We start from the raw sequence: 16,755 nt of genomic DNA, 5'->3' as shown, positions 1-16,755 counted from the left end.
TAATTTGTGCTTCCTAATTAGCACCTATGGGACACGGGTGGTGCTGTGGGTTAAACCACAGAGCCTAGGGCTTTCCAGTCGGAAGGTTGGAGGTTTGAATCCCTACAACGGGGTGAGCTCCCGTTGCTCGCTCCCTGCTCCTGCCAACCTACCAGTTTGAAAGCACGTCAAAGTGCAATTAGATAGATAGGTACCGCTCCGGTGGGAAGGTAAATGGTGTTTCCATGCACTGCTCTGGTTCGCCAGAAGTGGCTTAGTCATGCTGGCCACATGACCCACAAGCTGTACGCCAGCTCCCTTGGCAAATAAAGCGAGATGAGCGCTGCAACCCCGGAGTCATCTGCAAATGGACTTAAGGGTCAGGGGTCCCTTTACCTTTTAATTAGCCCCTGCTTTTCCAGCTGTTTTTCAAAGCAGCCCATTTTATATTTGCTCTCTTTCCTTCTCAGTCTCCTATTTTCATTCCTGTTTTTAGTTCTCTCACTCTTTCATATTCATTTTAGTATGCTCTAATTCTGGATGTACCTTTTAAATTAAAAAAAAACATTTTTTTTCTGTGCAGCGATTAGGGCACTAGGATGTACATCAGAAGGGCTTAAACAGCACAGTTAAACTCACCTGAATACTGAATGGAATCACTCACACAAATGGCTTATCATGCAGAGCTAGTTCATAGTTCTCTGTCATGTGTGAAATGGGCATTACAGTACTTTGCAGTTTGCCATCTTTTTTATAAAAAAAACTAGTTGTGTATGTGCCCTGCAAATATGTGTGTGTACGTGTGAGAGAAATTTCTGTGGAATAGTGATGTAGCAGGATGCTGCAAGTGAGAAGAAAAATCAAGAAAGCCAGTTATACATAGAAACATAATAATTCCCCCCCCCCAAAAAAAACTAATGCTGGAAGGGGCAGGACAATATTTATTTTTTGTTTTATGTAAAAGCATTTATAAACAATTTAATACTTTTTGTGTTGTACACCACTTTGAGATTTTAAAAACAATAAACAATATCATTAAAACAACAATACAATATAAAACAGTATAATAAAAGTATTTTAAAACAAAAGAAAGAATTAGGGATCCACAGCAACACAATGCCACCAACTCCTAACTCACAGAGACAGTTCAGGAGGATGCCATGATCAGTGTATTGAAAGCCACTGAGAGATAAGTAATGTATTTTTATGTTGTGAAACAAACAAACAAACAAACAAACAAACAAACAAACAAACAGGGTCATCCATCCAAGGCCTGTTTTGTCTCAAAGCTGGGCTTGAACCCAAACTGAAATGCGTCAAGATAATCAGCTTCCTTCAAGAGTGTTTGCAGCTGGATTGCTGCTATTCCATAGTAAAATGAAGGTCTTAGCAGGGTTGCGGGCTCTGACTTCTGGAAAATCCCCCAAAGCATTAATAATTTCCTCTAATTCCACAAGTCTTTGGCAGTGGACACTATGAAGGACCCCTCACCACTGTAGGAGGAAGACACATGATGTAAGACCAAACATAACCATGTCTGACCATGACAAAGGTTAATTCAAACCTCTCCCTCTCCACCCATATTCAGACCACCACCCCTCACACCCTGAGGTAAAGACCAAATCAGGGTATGTTTGTGACATCCTATGCATTGGGCTGCTGACAACTTTGAACAGCCCCATGGATTTCATGGAGAACATGACGTTTTGATCTTACCCTACACTTGATAGAGCTATTGAGCTACCAGAACCAGTGCCATGGAATTCTCCCAACACCACACCTTGAGGCTACCAAGGTACAGGCCTTCGTAGCCCACCCCAGGATGGAAAGGCTTCCTGGTGAACAAGACACAAACTCTATGGGCCACAGAGACCCCTTCTCTGGACCTCCAAACAAGGTGGATGCTGCACCAGATATCTGTTAAACCTTGAATCAAATCCACTCTGCCCAACTCACCCAGGTCTTAGTAATACAGGCTAGACTGGTTCCTTCATTTGTAATCAAACTAAACAGTAGCACCAACTCAGTTGGCACCAGGTGCCTGTAATGAATGGCCTGTATAGTCATCTAGATCACCCATACACCCAATGCCCCCCCTGCCTGTGGTCACTTGTATAGGGTCACCATCAGTCTCTTCTACTCTACTGTGTCTCACATCTCGACTCATACACATTCGCTTCCAAATCTCAGGACCCTGAATAAGAAGGGTCCAACAGATCACATTGCCACCAACCATTTATCTTGTGGATGTGTCCATGAATGGTTGCCATGCTCTTATCAGGTCACCATTTCCCAGCACTCTGCCTCTCAATCAAAATACTGGGTTAGGCCTTTCACTCAGGAATCAACCCAATCAACAAGTCAAACCAACTAGGCAATCATTAGTTTGAGGACGACCCTACAGAATCCCTGTGGAGCTGATGATTAAGGCAGATAAAGGTGCCTGCTATTAGGAACTGCCAGGTCAGGGCTGGCTGGCCATTCTAGGAAACCAAACCCCTTTGCAGAGCCAAACTGTCATGCAAGAACATCACAGGTCAAAGTGACAATCAAGCAGCAGATGTGGAGGAGATGGTCTGAGCGTCTTCTGCATCTGCTGCCAACACTTCATGAGAAAATCTACTCAAAATTATGTTATCTACATTAAATTTAATATCTGAGATGTGAAAGATTGTGAAACATTTGAACATTAGGAAAATAACAGAACAAGTACAAAGGTTACCACCATAAGATGCTTATATTGCATGCAAAGAAACCCAAGAATAGTGCACTGAATAGAAAATGTCACCAGTTTATGGGCTATATAATTTACTTGCTCTATTTTTTATATTAATTTCACAAAATCTTGCTGTTGGCAGCTATAGTGTGTTTTGGGCACATTTAAAGATAAATTGGAGGGCATACTTAGAATATTTTTTTTAATGAAGTATTAATACTCAATGAAAAGGCCTCCTAAACCAACTATTTTCCTGTAGACAACGGAAAATGCCAGATGTCTAAGCCTTCCTATGGCAGTTCTGGTGCTAAAAGGCTCAAGTAATTAACTGTTGTTGAACATGCCATTTGTATAGTGTATCCATATTCATGTTGCATGTGGATTTTTTTTTTTTGTATTCACTTAATACAGAAGCACAACTTTTCTAAGCAAGTAATAATAGCGAAATATTACTGGCCGCCTGTAGTATTAATGGAATGTTGTGAGTTTAATAATGATAAAACACACTTAAGAACAAGTATTTTCCACATACAAGATTGCACTTGCCTGTATAAAAATATGAATTTTATTACAGGGTTATTTGGAATATAATTTAACTGTACAGTTATATGAGGCAAGGTATTTATTGTATACCACTTGGTAGAGGAAAGAAGGGATGCTTTCTTAAGAAGTATCTTTATTACAAGTTGGTTAGCATATACTAGTTATGTAACATACATAAAATAATTAAAATTGGCTAGTTACAACCATAGAAGTAGTGTACATTTTAAACAACTATAGAACAGAATAATTATACAAAGTACATATAAAAGTACTTCATATACAAAGAAAAATACATGAATGTGCAAACACCATTTTTCATAGGTGGTGGTTTATTGGCTGAAAAATGCTAGAAAAATCCTTCATTCCTGTTTGTTTTTGGGATTCCAATGTATTTAAAACAGATGTATTTCCTAGTCTGAGTACAATGTGAAATCTGTATGCACTATTTACTTTTAAAAATATAGAAAAAGTAGTGGTTGTTTTTTTTTAAAAAAAAGGTAAACAATTTCAGTAACTGAAATTCTATAAATGAAGTCAGTTTGGTTAGTTGGTAGTGACCCCAGTTCACATGAGATTGTAAACCATGGTTTGATGTTAGAATGAAAAGCCACAATGAGCCTTGGGCTAATATGCTCCCTTCCTCACTTCTAGCACACTTGTGTTGAGCAGAATGAAACTCCCTCTTCCCTTTTACATCAACCACATTTGTTTCTAAACTGTACCTGCTATTAACTATCATTAGTGAAAATACTCCAGCTTTGTAAAATATGGGTTCAAATTGCCTTGTTTTTACTAATTACAGTTAAGACCAGTCACCCCCAAACTCAGCCCTCCAGATGTTTTGGAACTACAACTCCCATCATCCCGAGCTAACAGGACCCGTGGTCAGGGATGATGGGAATTGTAGTTCCAAAACATCTGGAGGGCTGAGTTTGGAGATGCCTGGTTAAGACTAAACAGTTTGAGTGGGAAGCTTTTGAGCTGTTCCTCTTTGCTGCTCCAGAAGAGGAGGGAATAGCATGCAAGCCCAACACTCGCTGGTTTGTCGTTGTTACACTTGACCATAGTTTAGCATGACATGTGAATGTAGCCATTAAGTTACAAGCAACATTACTAAACACTAGAAAATACTGACCAGTATGTACAAACTCTGACATATTAGCTTGATATTTAAACATATTAGTACTTAAAACAAAAACATGTCATGTTAGCTATCTAGAGACTCCACACTCAAAGTCATCACAGATTGCACCAAGTCAAACTTGTTATTAATTTTGTACTGTAAAAAAACCAACAACATTCCTCAAAGATTTTTAAGATGAACAAACACAATGTTAGCAAATGTAAAAAATCTAAAAACATTCTTCCAATTCATGTGCAAAAATGTTTTTAAAGTATCAAATCACACCATATTATGCCCAATTATGTACATATTCTTTATCTGTAATCAGTTATCTAGCTAGCATTCTGCTATAAATAATTTACCTCTATCCTTCAAATGTCTGCTTTCAAGGATTTCAGTGCAAGTGTTTGTTTTGTTTAGTGCATTTATCATTGTGTTATTTCATTTTACAACGAGCAGAACAGCACATAAATTAATAGACTTTTTATATTTCTTAGGCTTTTCTCCCAAGTGATTTGTAGAAGGTTTCGACCTTTGTCAGTTTTATTGTTGTCTTCATTTATCTACTGCCACAGGTAAAGAGAATGTAAATAAAAAATGATGTATCCTTCAACTATCTAGATATATCTGGAGACAAAAATATCAGGAAAGAAACCTTTCTTAAACTTTTTTGGTGTCTAGAATAAATGCCTTAAGACTCTGTCATGCATATTTATTGGTTTCCAAACCATGGTTACAGGGCTAGAGGATAGCCTGCACAATCCATTCTTTCCATCCCCTCTGGATAATCTTTTGGGAAGTGCAGCAGCTCAGAGGGTTGGAGACGTCTCCTGAAAAATGTGGGCTGTGTTGTGTTGGGTGGTAGTGGGGAGGGAAAAATTACCTGAAATTTGGTTGAGGAACCTTGCATGAGCCTGATTATAGACACTTCCCCCTTTCCACTATACAGCCCTGTACAACCAGAACCAACATTTTTCAGAAGGGTCCCTCAGCCGCCCGGAAAGGCTTTTCAGAAGAAAAAAAATAGTATTTTTGCACCTGTATTTTGTTTATGCACCTGTGGGATACAATTCTTAATGGGTCTTGAATATTTTAATAATGCTGTATAAGATTTACTAGCCTGATAATTGACTCCCTTGCTGAAACACTGGAAAATAGAGGGTTATTTGGAAGAAACTGTTCACAAATAGCAAGTCTGAGATAACAGCAAATCCCAGTACAAAGCAGCCTGGTCATCAGGCCTGCAATTCTATTGAAGAGAACCATTTTGCAGGCAGAGAAGTTAATTGATTTTGAGTGTTTTCCATATGGAGAGTCATAATACAGGCTATATGGTTAAGGAAAGGCGATGTTCTGAGTATTTATGGCTGAAATATAAGGCTGCTTGATCTGCAATAACAAATCTTCTCATAATCCAAAGTGATTTTATTTTGCATATGGAATCATTTCCTTTTTGCTGTTGGCAGCAAAGCAAAATTCCTAATTATGCATCTGAAATACAGCTCTGTATTCGGTCCATCCACTGCTGGGCACTTTGTGCATCTTGGGCACAGAAATTATATACACGTTTACTTGTCTTCAGCTGCAAAATGAAAAGTAAAGATAAGAAAATTGTGTCCTTAAAATGCATTCAATTTCCATACCTTCTTAAGCATAATTTTAGAGCTTATTGTGGCCAATTTATACTTTGTGCAGCACACATTAATTTGGTGTTTGTAGATCACATGTCTCCCAGTGATAAATTGTAATTTTTGACAGGAGGACCCATCTATTGAGGAACTACTACCAGCTCATGGTTCCCATTTCCCCTTCAGACATTAGAAGGTTTACCAAGACAGACAGCAAACTTGCCTCCTTCAGGGTGTTAAAATTTGACATCTTAGATATTCTGGAAATATATGAATTGTCTTTCTTAAAGAGAATAAAATACACAGTCTTTAATAATGGCTAGAATTGATATTGAGATATTGTATTGTTTGTATTTCATCTTCCCAGAAAAAGTTGGGCTGGCAACTTGAAAATCCTACATACTAAGTAATAACCCTCAAAAGGTTACTTTTTGTTTCATTCCAATATATATATAAAGTTGTCAATTTTGGTTACAGAGGAGTTCCATGCATTTGGGCTGACAATGGCTTCCAAACAAGATACGGTGGTACCTTGGTTCTTGAACAAAATCTGTGTTGCATGTTTGGGTTCCGAAAAACATTTGGAAATGGACCAATTGCTTCTGGGTTTTCGGCATTTGAGAACCAAAATGTATGACAACAAAGCTGTTCAAGAACCGAGGTTCCAGTGTACAGGCATTGTATGAACACTTGTGAACATGATTCCTGTGGGCTCTTTTCTTCCTCAAAGAAGGTTTGGGAGGATTGCAGAAATCCAGCATATCATGCCTGTGACACATTACAATGAATTAGTGATATGGGGGTGGGAATTATCTGTTCAGGATTATTGTCCTGCCATGTGTAATTTCTACTTTGACAGGCAGAATATTCAGGACATTTTTGCCTTACACCTGAGTAGGTATGCTGAAACTCATATTCAAAAGGATGCAGCCATGAATAGCAGTGTGCTCTTTTATCAGCATTCAAGAGTAAAACCAATATGCGTCAATCAAGAGCCTTACCTTAGCAGCAGTGTTGTTTTATCTATTTTATTTTTTAAAAGTTTTCTTAAAATGGAAAAAGGTGTGAGTGTATGTGTGTGTTTGAGAGACAGATGCAGACACACAGAGGGAGCAGGGATTTTTGGTACTAATATGAAGTAGTCCAAGCAGTGGCGTAGCGTGGGTTGTCAGCACCCGGGGCAAGGCAAGTAATTTGCGCCCAGTGCAGCCAGCCCCCCTGCACCCCCCACGCTACCAAGGTCTGTAGCCAATATACTTACATCAAAGAATGCTCTCTCATTAGCATGCTTTGGAGCACCCATAGTAGGTGAAGCAGGTATCACACTTTCTACTTCTGCAAGATCGATATGGCCCTTGCAGCATGCATCCTCAACAGAATCATAATATCTTAGCTAGTAACGAAAGAAGAAAATTATACAGTATGAAAAGGAACAACAAACAGATTTCACACTTGAGAACCTAAAAATTGCCATAGTTTTCACAGAATTTGAACCACTAGGACTTGGGTGGACTGCAATTTACAATAATATTGGAGCAACTTGCTGCTTATAAATTCTGCAAAGAAATACATCAACCTAGGTATTATTCAATGGCAGCTCTCAAAATTCCACTCAAAGGTACTTCAGTTCACAAACTTAGCGGCGCTGGCCATACATCCCAAGAGCCAGTGTGATATACTTAGGAGTGTTGAAGTAAGAGCTAGGACCACTGTTCAAATCTCCACTGAGGCATAAACCTCACTGAGTGACCTTGGGCCACTCCCTCAGCCTAACCTACCTCACAGGCTTCTTGTGAGGATGAAATGGGGAGGGGGAAACCATCTATGCTGCTTTTAACTCCTTGGATTAAAGGTGGGATATAAATGCAATAAAATTACTAGATAAATTCCAGTCTCTTTAGGGGAGGAGGGGATGCAGCAGAGCACCCAAAGCTTCACCTTGGGGTCAGAACATTTTTTTCAAAAAGATCTTTGATTGCCTAAAATTCTAACTGTCCTCTGCGTGAGAGATTACATAATAAACATAGACAGATGTTACAAACTCAGGAGCTATAATTAGGCATTTTGAATGGACTGTATTTTGAGGAGCCACCCATGGGTGATTAACTTGCAGAATTTATTGTGTTCAGAGGCAGCGTATCTCAGGATCAAATGCTGGGAATAAAAAGGTGTGCTACCATACCCTGCCCAGTACTACTTCCCAGGAGCACCTGTTTGACAGCCACTGGACTAGGTCTTTGGTCTCTCCTAGCAAGGCAGTTCTTATGGACCTATGTACAAGGTGCTGTGGAAACTCTCAACACACAAACTGAGCAGTTCATTTGCTGCTGTTTTCTGAAACATAGATTCTAGTCTGACGTCAGAAAGCATCTCCTTGCTTCACTGAAGGTGCCCAAACTCAGGCCTCTTACAGAAACATCTGTAAGCAGGGAGATCAGATAGTACAATTGCTTTCTCCTCCCCCCCTCCCGCTCAGCCTAGTGGTATAATTATTTATTGCAGTCTCTGCAAAACTTATTTTGCACGAATAATAAGATTATTCTATTAGAAAACAGAAGTAGATCTTACTTGGTGTTTGGTAACATCTAGCACAAACCAACGAGGTTTCCAGCCTTTCAACAAAGCTCCTCTTTTGTAAAGTGTACCTTCAAATGATCTTAAGGAAAGAAAAGAAATATATGCATTTACTCTTAAGCTCCCTAGTGTCACCTAAGTAAGCATTTATGTATCAGTATCTGTAATTACCTCATATTTCTCGTTAAATCCATGCAGTTAAATCCATATTTTCTTTAATGAGAATTGTACATACATCCCTACAAGGTCAATGCATTTGGAATAGTGTGATCCTTGGATAACCATGAGGTTTAAAGTGTTTTATCTGTTATCAAAAATACTGTTTGTATTGTATGCCAGACTATGTAGCAATTATTTCTCTGTGTAGAGTCTTAATGCAACTAGCATCTTGCCTCTAAATTAAATATGGCCATTAGGAGGAAAGAAGCCAGATGCCTTAGATTGTAAATAATAATTTAATGAGTTTCCCCAGCCACTCTGGACATACTTATGAATTAAGCTGAAAATAAAAATGCAGATTTAATAAATGGTATCTCATTACTCAAAAGCATTAAATAGTCAGCATACATCCCCAGAAACGTTTCTTCTTTGAGCCAAGGATTTACCTCAAAATTCTTTTGAAGAAAAAAATGTAAATAATATGAATAAAACAGTATTTTAAAATAGCAAAATTTATAAGAGAGATAGTAGTTAGTTGTCTGTACTTGATTTGTCAGGCTTTCTATTTCAATATGGTATTGTTTTAATACCCTGATTACTTTTTTATTGTATTTGATGAACTGCAGTTTGAAACAGCAGACTAAGAAATGGATGTGACTTTCCTTCCTGGCTGAAAAAGAGGTGAATCATATGCTAACCACTCAAATTACCTATTTTCATCATTCTTTGATGTGAACTGATTGTACAGCGTAGTTACTCTCCTTTCCACACCATTGGAGGGTGAGATGTTGGTGTTCTGTTCTTCACCCAATCCACTGTCTGGTAGATGTAGCAAAGACCTCTTTTGATAAGAATGCAGATTGGCAGACATGATTGCTGACGAGCCAGAAGGATGTCTCCGATGCTTTGAAAAAGTGATAAAATTTCAAGAAGTTTTAAGATGGAGGGGTAGTCAAGGTTTCAACAAAGCAACATTCTAAACTGGGATTCCTGGCTGGTTTAAGTTAGAACCACAGTGACCATTAAAACATTTTGGCAAGAGTACAGCACACCAATTCACAGAGTGAATTAAAAGTGTAAGGAGCTGACCTCATTAGCAATACTATTTTCTTCATGCATTGACAAAACAAAGAGTATAACTATTTCACAAAATTCTTAAAATTAGAAATAACCAGGAAAAGGGAAAACCACCACTGTGTGTAAGTCCAGATCTAAGCAAATCTAAAACTGCCACTTTTACTTTAAACAGGTAAGAATTCAATTTCAGAAGGTGCGTTGGTCACAACTCTTGCCAGTCTTTGTTTGAAGAAGGAATGCAATTACTGATCAGTGTGCTTTCTGCCACTTACATTGTCCTGCCTTGTATCTTCTTTAACATTTACTTTGACTTTTTCCCACAATGGCTGCCACCTTTCTGGGCTTTGATTTAACTTGTTCTCCAATCTTTCGATTTCCTGAAAACAATGGAAGGGGTTTTTCTTGACGTTAAATATTTCTGACGGTTTGTTTGTATCATTAAAACAAAAGCTATAACTACTTGCCATGATGAAAAATGATGAAAAGGGCTGGATATGTTTTTAAAAGAGTATTTGCAAAATTCAGGCCCAGTGCTATGACATCAATATTACAAACTGCCAAGAGTAACATTTACCCTGTTTTTTCTAAGGAACAGTACCAAACTGTAATAAAAAAACAAAAATGAAACAGAAAAACTTATTTAGTATGTATGCCAGACTGTAAGTTGTTCTTGTTGTGAAACTGGGAATTTGAACTGTTTGGTAGCCTCTTGCGACATTTTATTAATGTATGTTCCTGTGTGAATTTTTCGTGAGATAGGCGTTTGATTTGTGCATCTGATTAAACAATATTTAATATTTAGCTATGGTTTAATGCGAATGAGCAGCAAATCATGGATACTTGGCTCCTCTCATGTTCCTGTTCCTGCTGGGCTGTCATGAAACAAGCCATAGTCTGGTTTATCATGTTGTCTGAACTTGGGCTCATGGTTTGTTTCTCTTGAAACAAACCATAAGCAGATGAATGCAGGAGCACAAGGAACACAAAACTTTGTGAAAGATACTATATGAGTAAATGTCAGCTATACCTTTAAACCAGCTTTGCCATTTAAGTGTTGTTCATGTTAACTTATCATGACACACAGTAATAAAACAAACTATGGCAGCATTGGCTAATATCAAAGTTTTTGTTACTTAAATTGAATAAGAGCATATTGCTTGTTATTGAACTTCTGTTGTGAAACATTTGATCTTAATCCTTTAATAAAAATGCAGCGTTGTATTTATAGCAGGTATTAGCTTATTGGTCATTGTATTATCTTCTGCTTCAAAAGAGAAAGAACACTGAAAATAAGATGGCAAGAAATACCCTCAAAATTCTAATTTTAGGAAATCATCTGCTATGGTATGGCTCGGAGCCTAATGTTTAGCTCCATGACCCCAAAGAGCATTGTGCTCTGCAAATACAGCTCTCCTTCTGTTCACAGGGTTAAAAGTTAGGATCTAAGCCTCTATGTTCTAAAGCGAAGTATAAATTCTAGGACAGGGGTTGGCAAGGTTTACCTCACCTGGGCCAGTTTACTCCCGTGGAGATTGCTCCGTGGGCCGGATCGCATCTGTGCAGACGCAATTTCTGGTGTCTATGCAGACGCAATTTCCGGCACCGCGGAAGCGAGTCCCCACTCTGCCGGTTTAGCGCAGCATGCGGGGACTCGCCAAGTGGGTGGCTTGGTTCGGAGGTAGCTCATGGGCTGTTTAAACGAGCCCTGTGGGCTGCTTGTGGCCCATGGGCCGCAGGTTGCCAACCCCTGTTCTAGGAACATTGAAAATGTCATGAATAGCTAGTTGGAGCCAATAGTTATTATGTTTCAAAACCACATTTTATTTACTGCTAAATTACAAAAAAAATTCCTTCCAGTAGCACCTTAAAGACTAACTAAGTCAGTTCTTGGTATGAGCTTTCGTGTGCATGCACACTTCTTCAGATACACTGAAACAGAAGTTTCCAGACCCTTCTATATAGTGAGAAGGTGGGGAGGGGTATTACTCAGAAGGGTGGTGGGAATGGGTGATTGGCAGATAGCTGTGATGAGCCTGTTGACGACTCTTAACGACTGCAATAGGTCTTACAGGAAAAAGCAAGGGGTGAAAAGGTGAAAAATGGCTTTGTCATGTATAATGAGATAAGAATCCAAGGTCTTTATTCAGACCAGGTTTCTCCATGGTTTTAAGTTTGGTGATAAGTTGTAATTCAGCAGCTTCTCTTTCCAGTCTATTTCTGAAATTCCTTTGTAGTAAAACAGCTACTTTGAGATCTTGTATAGAATGTCCTGGGAGATTGAAGTGTTCTCCTACTGGTTTCTCTGTCTTGTGATTCCTGATGTCCGATTTATGTCCGTTTATTCTTTGGCGTAAGGTCTGGCCTGTTTGTCCAATATAGAGAGCTGAAGGACACTGTTGGCATTTGATGGCATACACAATGTTAGACGATGAGCAATTAAATAGTCCCGAGATGGTATGTGTGATGTTGCTGGGGCCAGTAATGGTGTTGTCCGGGTGTATGTGGCAGCAAAGTTGGTATCTGGGTTTATTGCAGGCTCTGGTGCCAGTGTCCGTGTTAGGTCTGGTTGTAGTATTATTGTGGGTTAGGAGTTGTTTAAGACTGGGTGGCTGTCTGTAGGCAATGAAGTCAACAGGCTCATCACAGCTATCTGCCAATCACCCATTCCCACCACCCTTCTGAGTAATACCCCTCCCCACCTTCTCACTATATAGAAGGGTCTGGAAACTTCTGTTTCAGTGTATCTGAAGAAGTGTGCATGCACACGAAAGCTCATACCAAGAACTGACTTAGTTGGTCTTTAAGGTGCTACTGGAAGGAATTTTTTTTGTTTTGACTATGGCAGACCAACATGGCTACCTATCTGTAACTGCTAAATTACAGTTCTTTCTTCTAAACTGCATAAGGATCATATGCTAAGAGAAAGGAAAAAACTGAATTCAAGTATATAAAGCCGAACATGGACTATTATTATAGGCTAACTTTGAATCCATTTTCCATAGCACGGAAGCACCGCAATTACTGATTGTAAGCTGAAAATATTTAGGCATTTCCCTGCCCCCCAAACTGATATGTTTGGTATGCATTTTTTTATTGCTTTAAAATAGCAATTAGTTCAGGAAAATGTCTTGCTGCTGCTTATTATAAAAACTATTTTAAAGATTTTAAAACACATCTTCCTAACACTTGTCTGCATTCAATACCCTTGATACTACCTAACCATTTTTCAATGGAATTTATTATTCCTTAGAAGTTAGCAGGATAACCACACTACATAGCAGCTCCACTTAGTTTAGGCATACGTGGAGTTTATATGAAGCTAACCAATACATGCCAGTGCAGTTCTGTTGTACAATGAGAGAAGCTATAAATACTTTGTGTGAAATAGTTAAAAATACTCCAAATTGGGCATGTCACAGACAATATCCTAAAGACCACTCACAGACTTTAAAAAATCTTGTCATACATTTCAATATTTCCAGAAAAGGACTAACATCCAAAATGTATTGTATTTTGCTAACTTAATTTCTACAGACAATTGGTTGGCTTTCAGTTAGTCTGGGAAACAGGCATAGGCAATCCTAACTCAGAAAAATGAGTGGTCTTTCCATTGAGCCAAAATATCATTTTGCTCTATTTCTGCTTTCTTAAGGGAAATACATTTTTAAAAATTGAATGGATGTTACCTGACACCAATAGATGCTTTAAAAAATTATACTCACATTTAATAGGCTGGTGATGGCATCTGGCTGTACTTTGCTAATGTTGTCATAGCATGGCCAGACAATTTTCCTCTTACTGTGGGAAGGTGACATGTCCATTTGGTCAGGTTCATCCAAGGTACTACATTTTGCAGTTACCATGGCCCAGTCATAAGAAGGACCAGTAGCCAAAGTCTCCTCTGTGTAGTAATCCCACTTTTTAAGACTGGATATGTTTACATTTGGTTTTAATGCCTGTAGAAATTAATGCCAGCAGATTAATAATGCATTATGGCTTTCTGGTATCATTGTCCCTACTTCCTCAAAGGTCAATTGATGTGCACTACTTCAGCTGCTCTTCTGTACTTAACATTTTATAGATAACATCTGGAACATACCTGACCTGACCTCAAGCTTTTTGCATTGCTGAAGCAAGCTGCCTCAATGGTAAGAACAAGATAAATATTCAGTTTCCTTATTAGGGTAATAAATTCAAATTTCAGTTTGTCCATACTATTCAGGGGGTACATTATCTCTTTATTTCAGTTCTAACCTTGGAAAGCCCTCCCTTTCTTTCAAATTCCATTTATCAAGGATATATTAGGCTCCTCATTCATCTAGCAAAATAGGTCAGAAAGGTCCTTTTGAAAGGATGTAATAAAATGCTGATAGAAATGGGTGATATTATTAAAGTAAATATGCTGAATATTATTTATAGACTCAGAAACCCCACCAATATACATGTTTAAATAAAAATAGCTTTGCAGATTTTTGGTTCTAAGATTTTGTGATGAGGAGCTGTCACTAGTTCTACTGATCCTGGTTTCAACTCTTTCCACAGTGCCAGGCATGTACCTTTATAACTGTGTCACCAACAAAGCTATAGCTTTTCAGTAGTAAAACTAGGTTTAAATTCAAGAATTAGCATGAGATCACCTCCTGAGACCATGTCCCAGTGCCTTACCTGCTGCTCTGCCAGCCAAGATGCTGTTTTAATGCAGAGTTATAGGATATTCTAGTAATAGGCACAAATAAATTAGAGGGAAATATGCTTGCCTTACATTGTCTGTACACCTTTGCCCCACAACACAAGCTTAAGGTTGCAGAACCAAAGCTGTTATTCCCCCTCTCCTTAAAAAAGCAAACTGCACAATTACTTCCTCATGCCCAGGTGGTTGTGTTTGGAAAACATTAATGCTTCATGCCAGATAGTGAAAAGTGCTTTTGAAACTGAAGGCTCTTCACAGTACAGGATTTTGCTTGTTAAAGAACTAAAATTATCCAACTGAGCATGCCCCGGCCACTGGATAGGCTCTTGTGATCTTGGCCATGGATCTGTAGTCTTGTTTATGCTAGTAAACATTCAGGTCATCTAGGTAGTTCACTCAATGAAAGTCTCAAATGAGACACCAAACTTTATTCAGGTACCAGGATAATGAAGATCCTGAACCTTTCTGCTTTATACCTCTGTTTCAGCTGGTGCATAGAGGTAATTGAAGAAAACAGGACTTCTTTTGTGAATTTTGTCTATGCATTCCCACATGCAAACTCCTTTCTTGCCATGTTTCTCTCCTTTATCTTCAAACAGTGTCCCTAGAAAACAAGAAAACATAAGAAGTTGAAGGAAAGAACTCTCCTTGCCAGATAGTGAAAATAACTTTTGAAAATGAAGGACCTTTACAGCACAGGGTTTGCGTGTAAAAATATCCAACTGAGCATGCCTAAGCAGAGAAGCGGGGTTTGGAGCAGAACAATGGCCAGTGAGGGACAGCATTAGATAGCTCCTCCCTGTTCTCCAATGTTCTTATACGTAAACTTGTGACCTTCTAAGGCTTCTTTTCTTTTCCTATAAGTTTGGAAAAGATGCATCTGATTATGTGTCATGAGTACTTTCAGATATAAACATAATTGTAAGAAATTCAGCTGCCTTTATTAACAGCTGCCTGTGACATCACAGTGTAATTTAACTGCTAATGCCTGTTAACTAGCAGCACTAAATTGTGGCAAAAACGAGGACTCCTCTCTCAACTTGCTTACATGCCACAAGCAGGGAGCCACTGCAGAAAAGGTCCATTCTCAGTTGCCACCCTCCGGACCTCTTGTGGAGGAGGCAGCACATGAAGAAGGGCCTCAGAAGATGATCTCAGGATCTGGGTAGGTTCATATGGAAAGAGGCGGTCCTTTAGGTATTGTAGTCCTGAGCTGTTTAAGGCTTTATAGGTCTAAACCAGAACTTTGAATTGGGCCCAGAAACTACTGTATTGGCCTGAATATAGGCCTCACTTTCCCCCCAAATTCTGACTCTGAAAAGTTGAAGTACGGCTTAAATTCGTAACCTTACAAAAATTGGCTTTTACAGTATTGTTGCTGAAACAGACATATGGTAAAATGAAACGGGTGTGAGTGCCTGTGGAATTTTAAGGGAGCAGCTTATATTCAGGTATAGTATCTTTTTCCTTTTCTCACCTTGAATTTTAAAGGGGTGGATTATATTCGGGTGCAGCTTATATTTGGGCCAATACAGTAATTGACAAGATTGGCGTTATATGCTCAAACCATCTTGCCCGGTGAGCAACCTGGCCTCTGAATTCTGCGATGTGAACTACTTAAGTGAGAAAAATAAAATTTCATTCTAATGGGGCTCCAAAGGGAATAGAAGCCTTCAAAGCTCTGAAGGCAGGACTTATCTGGGAGCAATGAACACACTTTACTTTTGGTGATATCACATATTGAGCTCTACCTTCTAGGCCAGAGCTTTCCAAACTTTTCATGCTGGTGACACACTTTTTAGACATGCATCATTTCGCAACACAGTAATTTAGTTTTACTAGCAAACAGGAGGTTAAACTAGCCCGCTTCCAGTCCTGGGAGGAGCATGGGGAACATTCACACGGCACACCTACCCACTGCAGCTGACACACTACCGTGTCGCGACACACAGTTTGGAAAGCTCTGGTCTAGGCAGTGTGGATATGTGGTTCCTAGGCATAGTGTCCTCCTTTTCCTGGTTAGGAAAAGGAGCTACTTCCCAGGAATTTTAAATGTCATAGGTAACTTCCAATGTCACAAGCTATAAAATGCAATCCATTACATGTCTGTTCATAAGTAGGCCCACTGAGTTCAATGGAGTTTACGTCCTGGTAATTATGTATAAGATTGCAGCCACAGAACAAATTTCAAGATAGCAAAGGGTGGCAGGTATATTACAACAACTTCAATGTTAACTTTAGTCAGTGCTTTAAAATTAAAATAAAA

At 38.9% G+C, this 16,755-nt stretch overlaps 1 protein-coding gene and 2 long non-coding RNA genes across 8 annotated transcripts in view; 2 read left to right on the top strand and 1 right to left on the bottom strand.

Moving 5' to 3' along the window:
* The window catches only part of LOC309374120, a 74,196-nt gene extending 69,135 nt beyond the window's left edge, over nt 1-5,061 (top strand). For all 5 annotated transcript variants that reach the window (XR_014170356.1, XR_014170357.1, XR_014170358.1 and 2 more), the window contains one exon: nt 4,859-5,061. This is a non-coding gene — a long non-coding RNA (uncharacterized lncRNA). The remainder of the gene's footprint in view (nt 1-4,858) is intronic.
* SBF2 (SET binding factor 2) overlaps nt 741-16,755 on the bottom strand; it is a 214,480-nt gene continuing 198,465 nt past the window's right edge. Inside the window, exons 36-44 of one of the 2 annotated variants that reach the window (XM_081918027.1) lie at nt 14,966-15,093; nt 13,522-13,755; nt 10,072-10,176; nt 9,433-9,626; nt 8,558-8,645; nt 7,251-7,382; nt 2,056-5,943; nt 1,576-2,020; nt 741-1,465 (exon numbers count right to left, since the gene is read on the bottom strand). In XM_081918027.1, the coding sequence (XP_081774153.1) occupies nt 5,845-5,943; nt 7,251-7,382; nt 8,558-8,645; nt 9,433-9,626; nt 10,072-10,176; nt 13,522-13,755; nt 14,966-15,093 (980 nt within the window). In that variant the 3' untranslated portion in view covers nt 741-1,465; nt 1,576-2,020; nt 2,056-5,844. Of the gene's footprint in view, nt 1,466-1,575; nt 5,944-7,250; nt 7,383-8,557; nt 8,646-9,432; nt 9,627-10,071; nt 10,177-13,521; nt 13,756-14,965; nt 15,094-16,755 lie in introns of both variants that reach the window. The other variant, XM_081918028.1, reaches the window with a different exon arrangement.
* LOC309374170 lies at nt 9,636-15,418 on the top strand. The gene is made up of 3 exons (XR_014170373.1): nt 9,636-9,798; nt 13,881-13,947; nt 15,089-15,418. It is a non-coding gene; the product is annotated as an uncharacterized lncRNA (long non-coding RNA).

This window comes from Podarcis melisellensis, assembly GCF_964234715.1.
Source record: "Podarcis melisellensis genome assembly, chromosome: 1".
Taxonomy (NCBI): Eukaryota; Metazoa; Chordata; class Lepidosauria; order Squamata; family Lacertidae; genus Podarcis; species Podarcis melisellensis.
The sequence above is the reverse complement of the archived record's forward strand: the minus strand, read 5'-3'. Positions and strand labels throughout refer to the sequence as shown.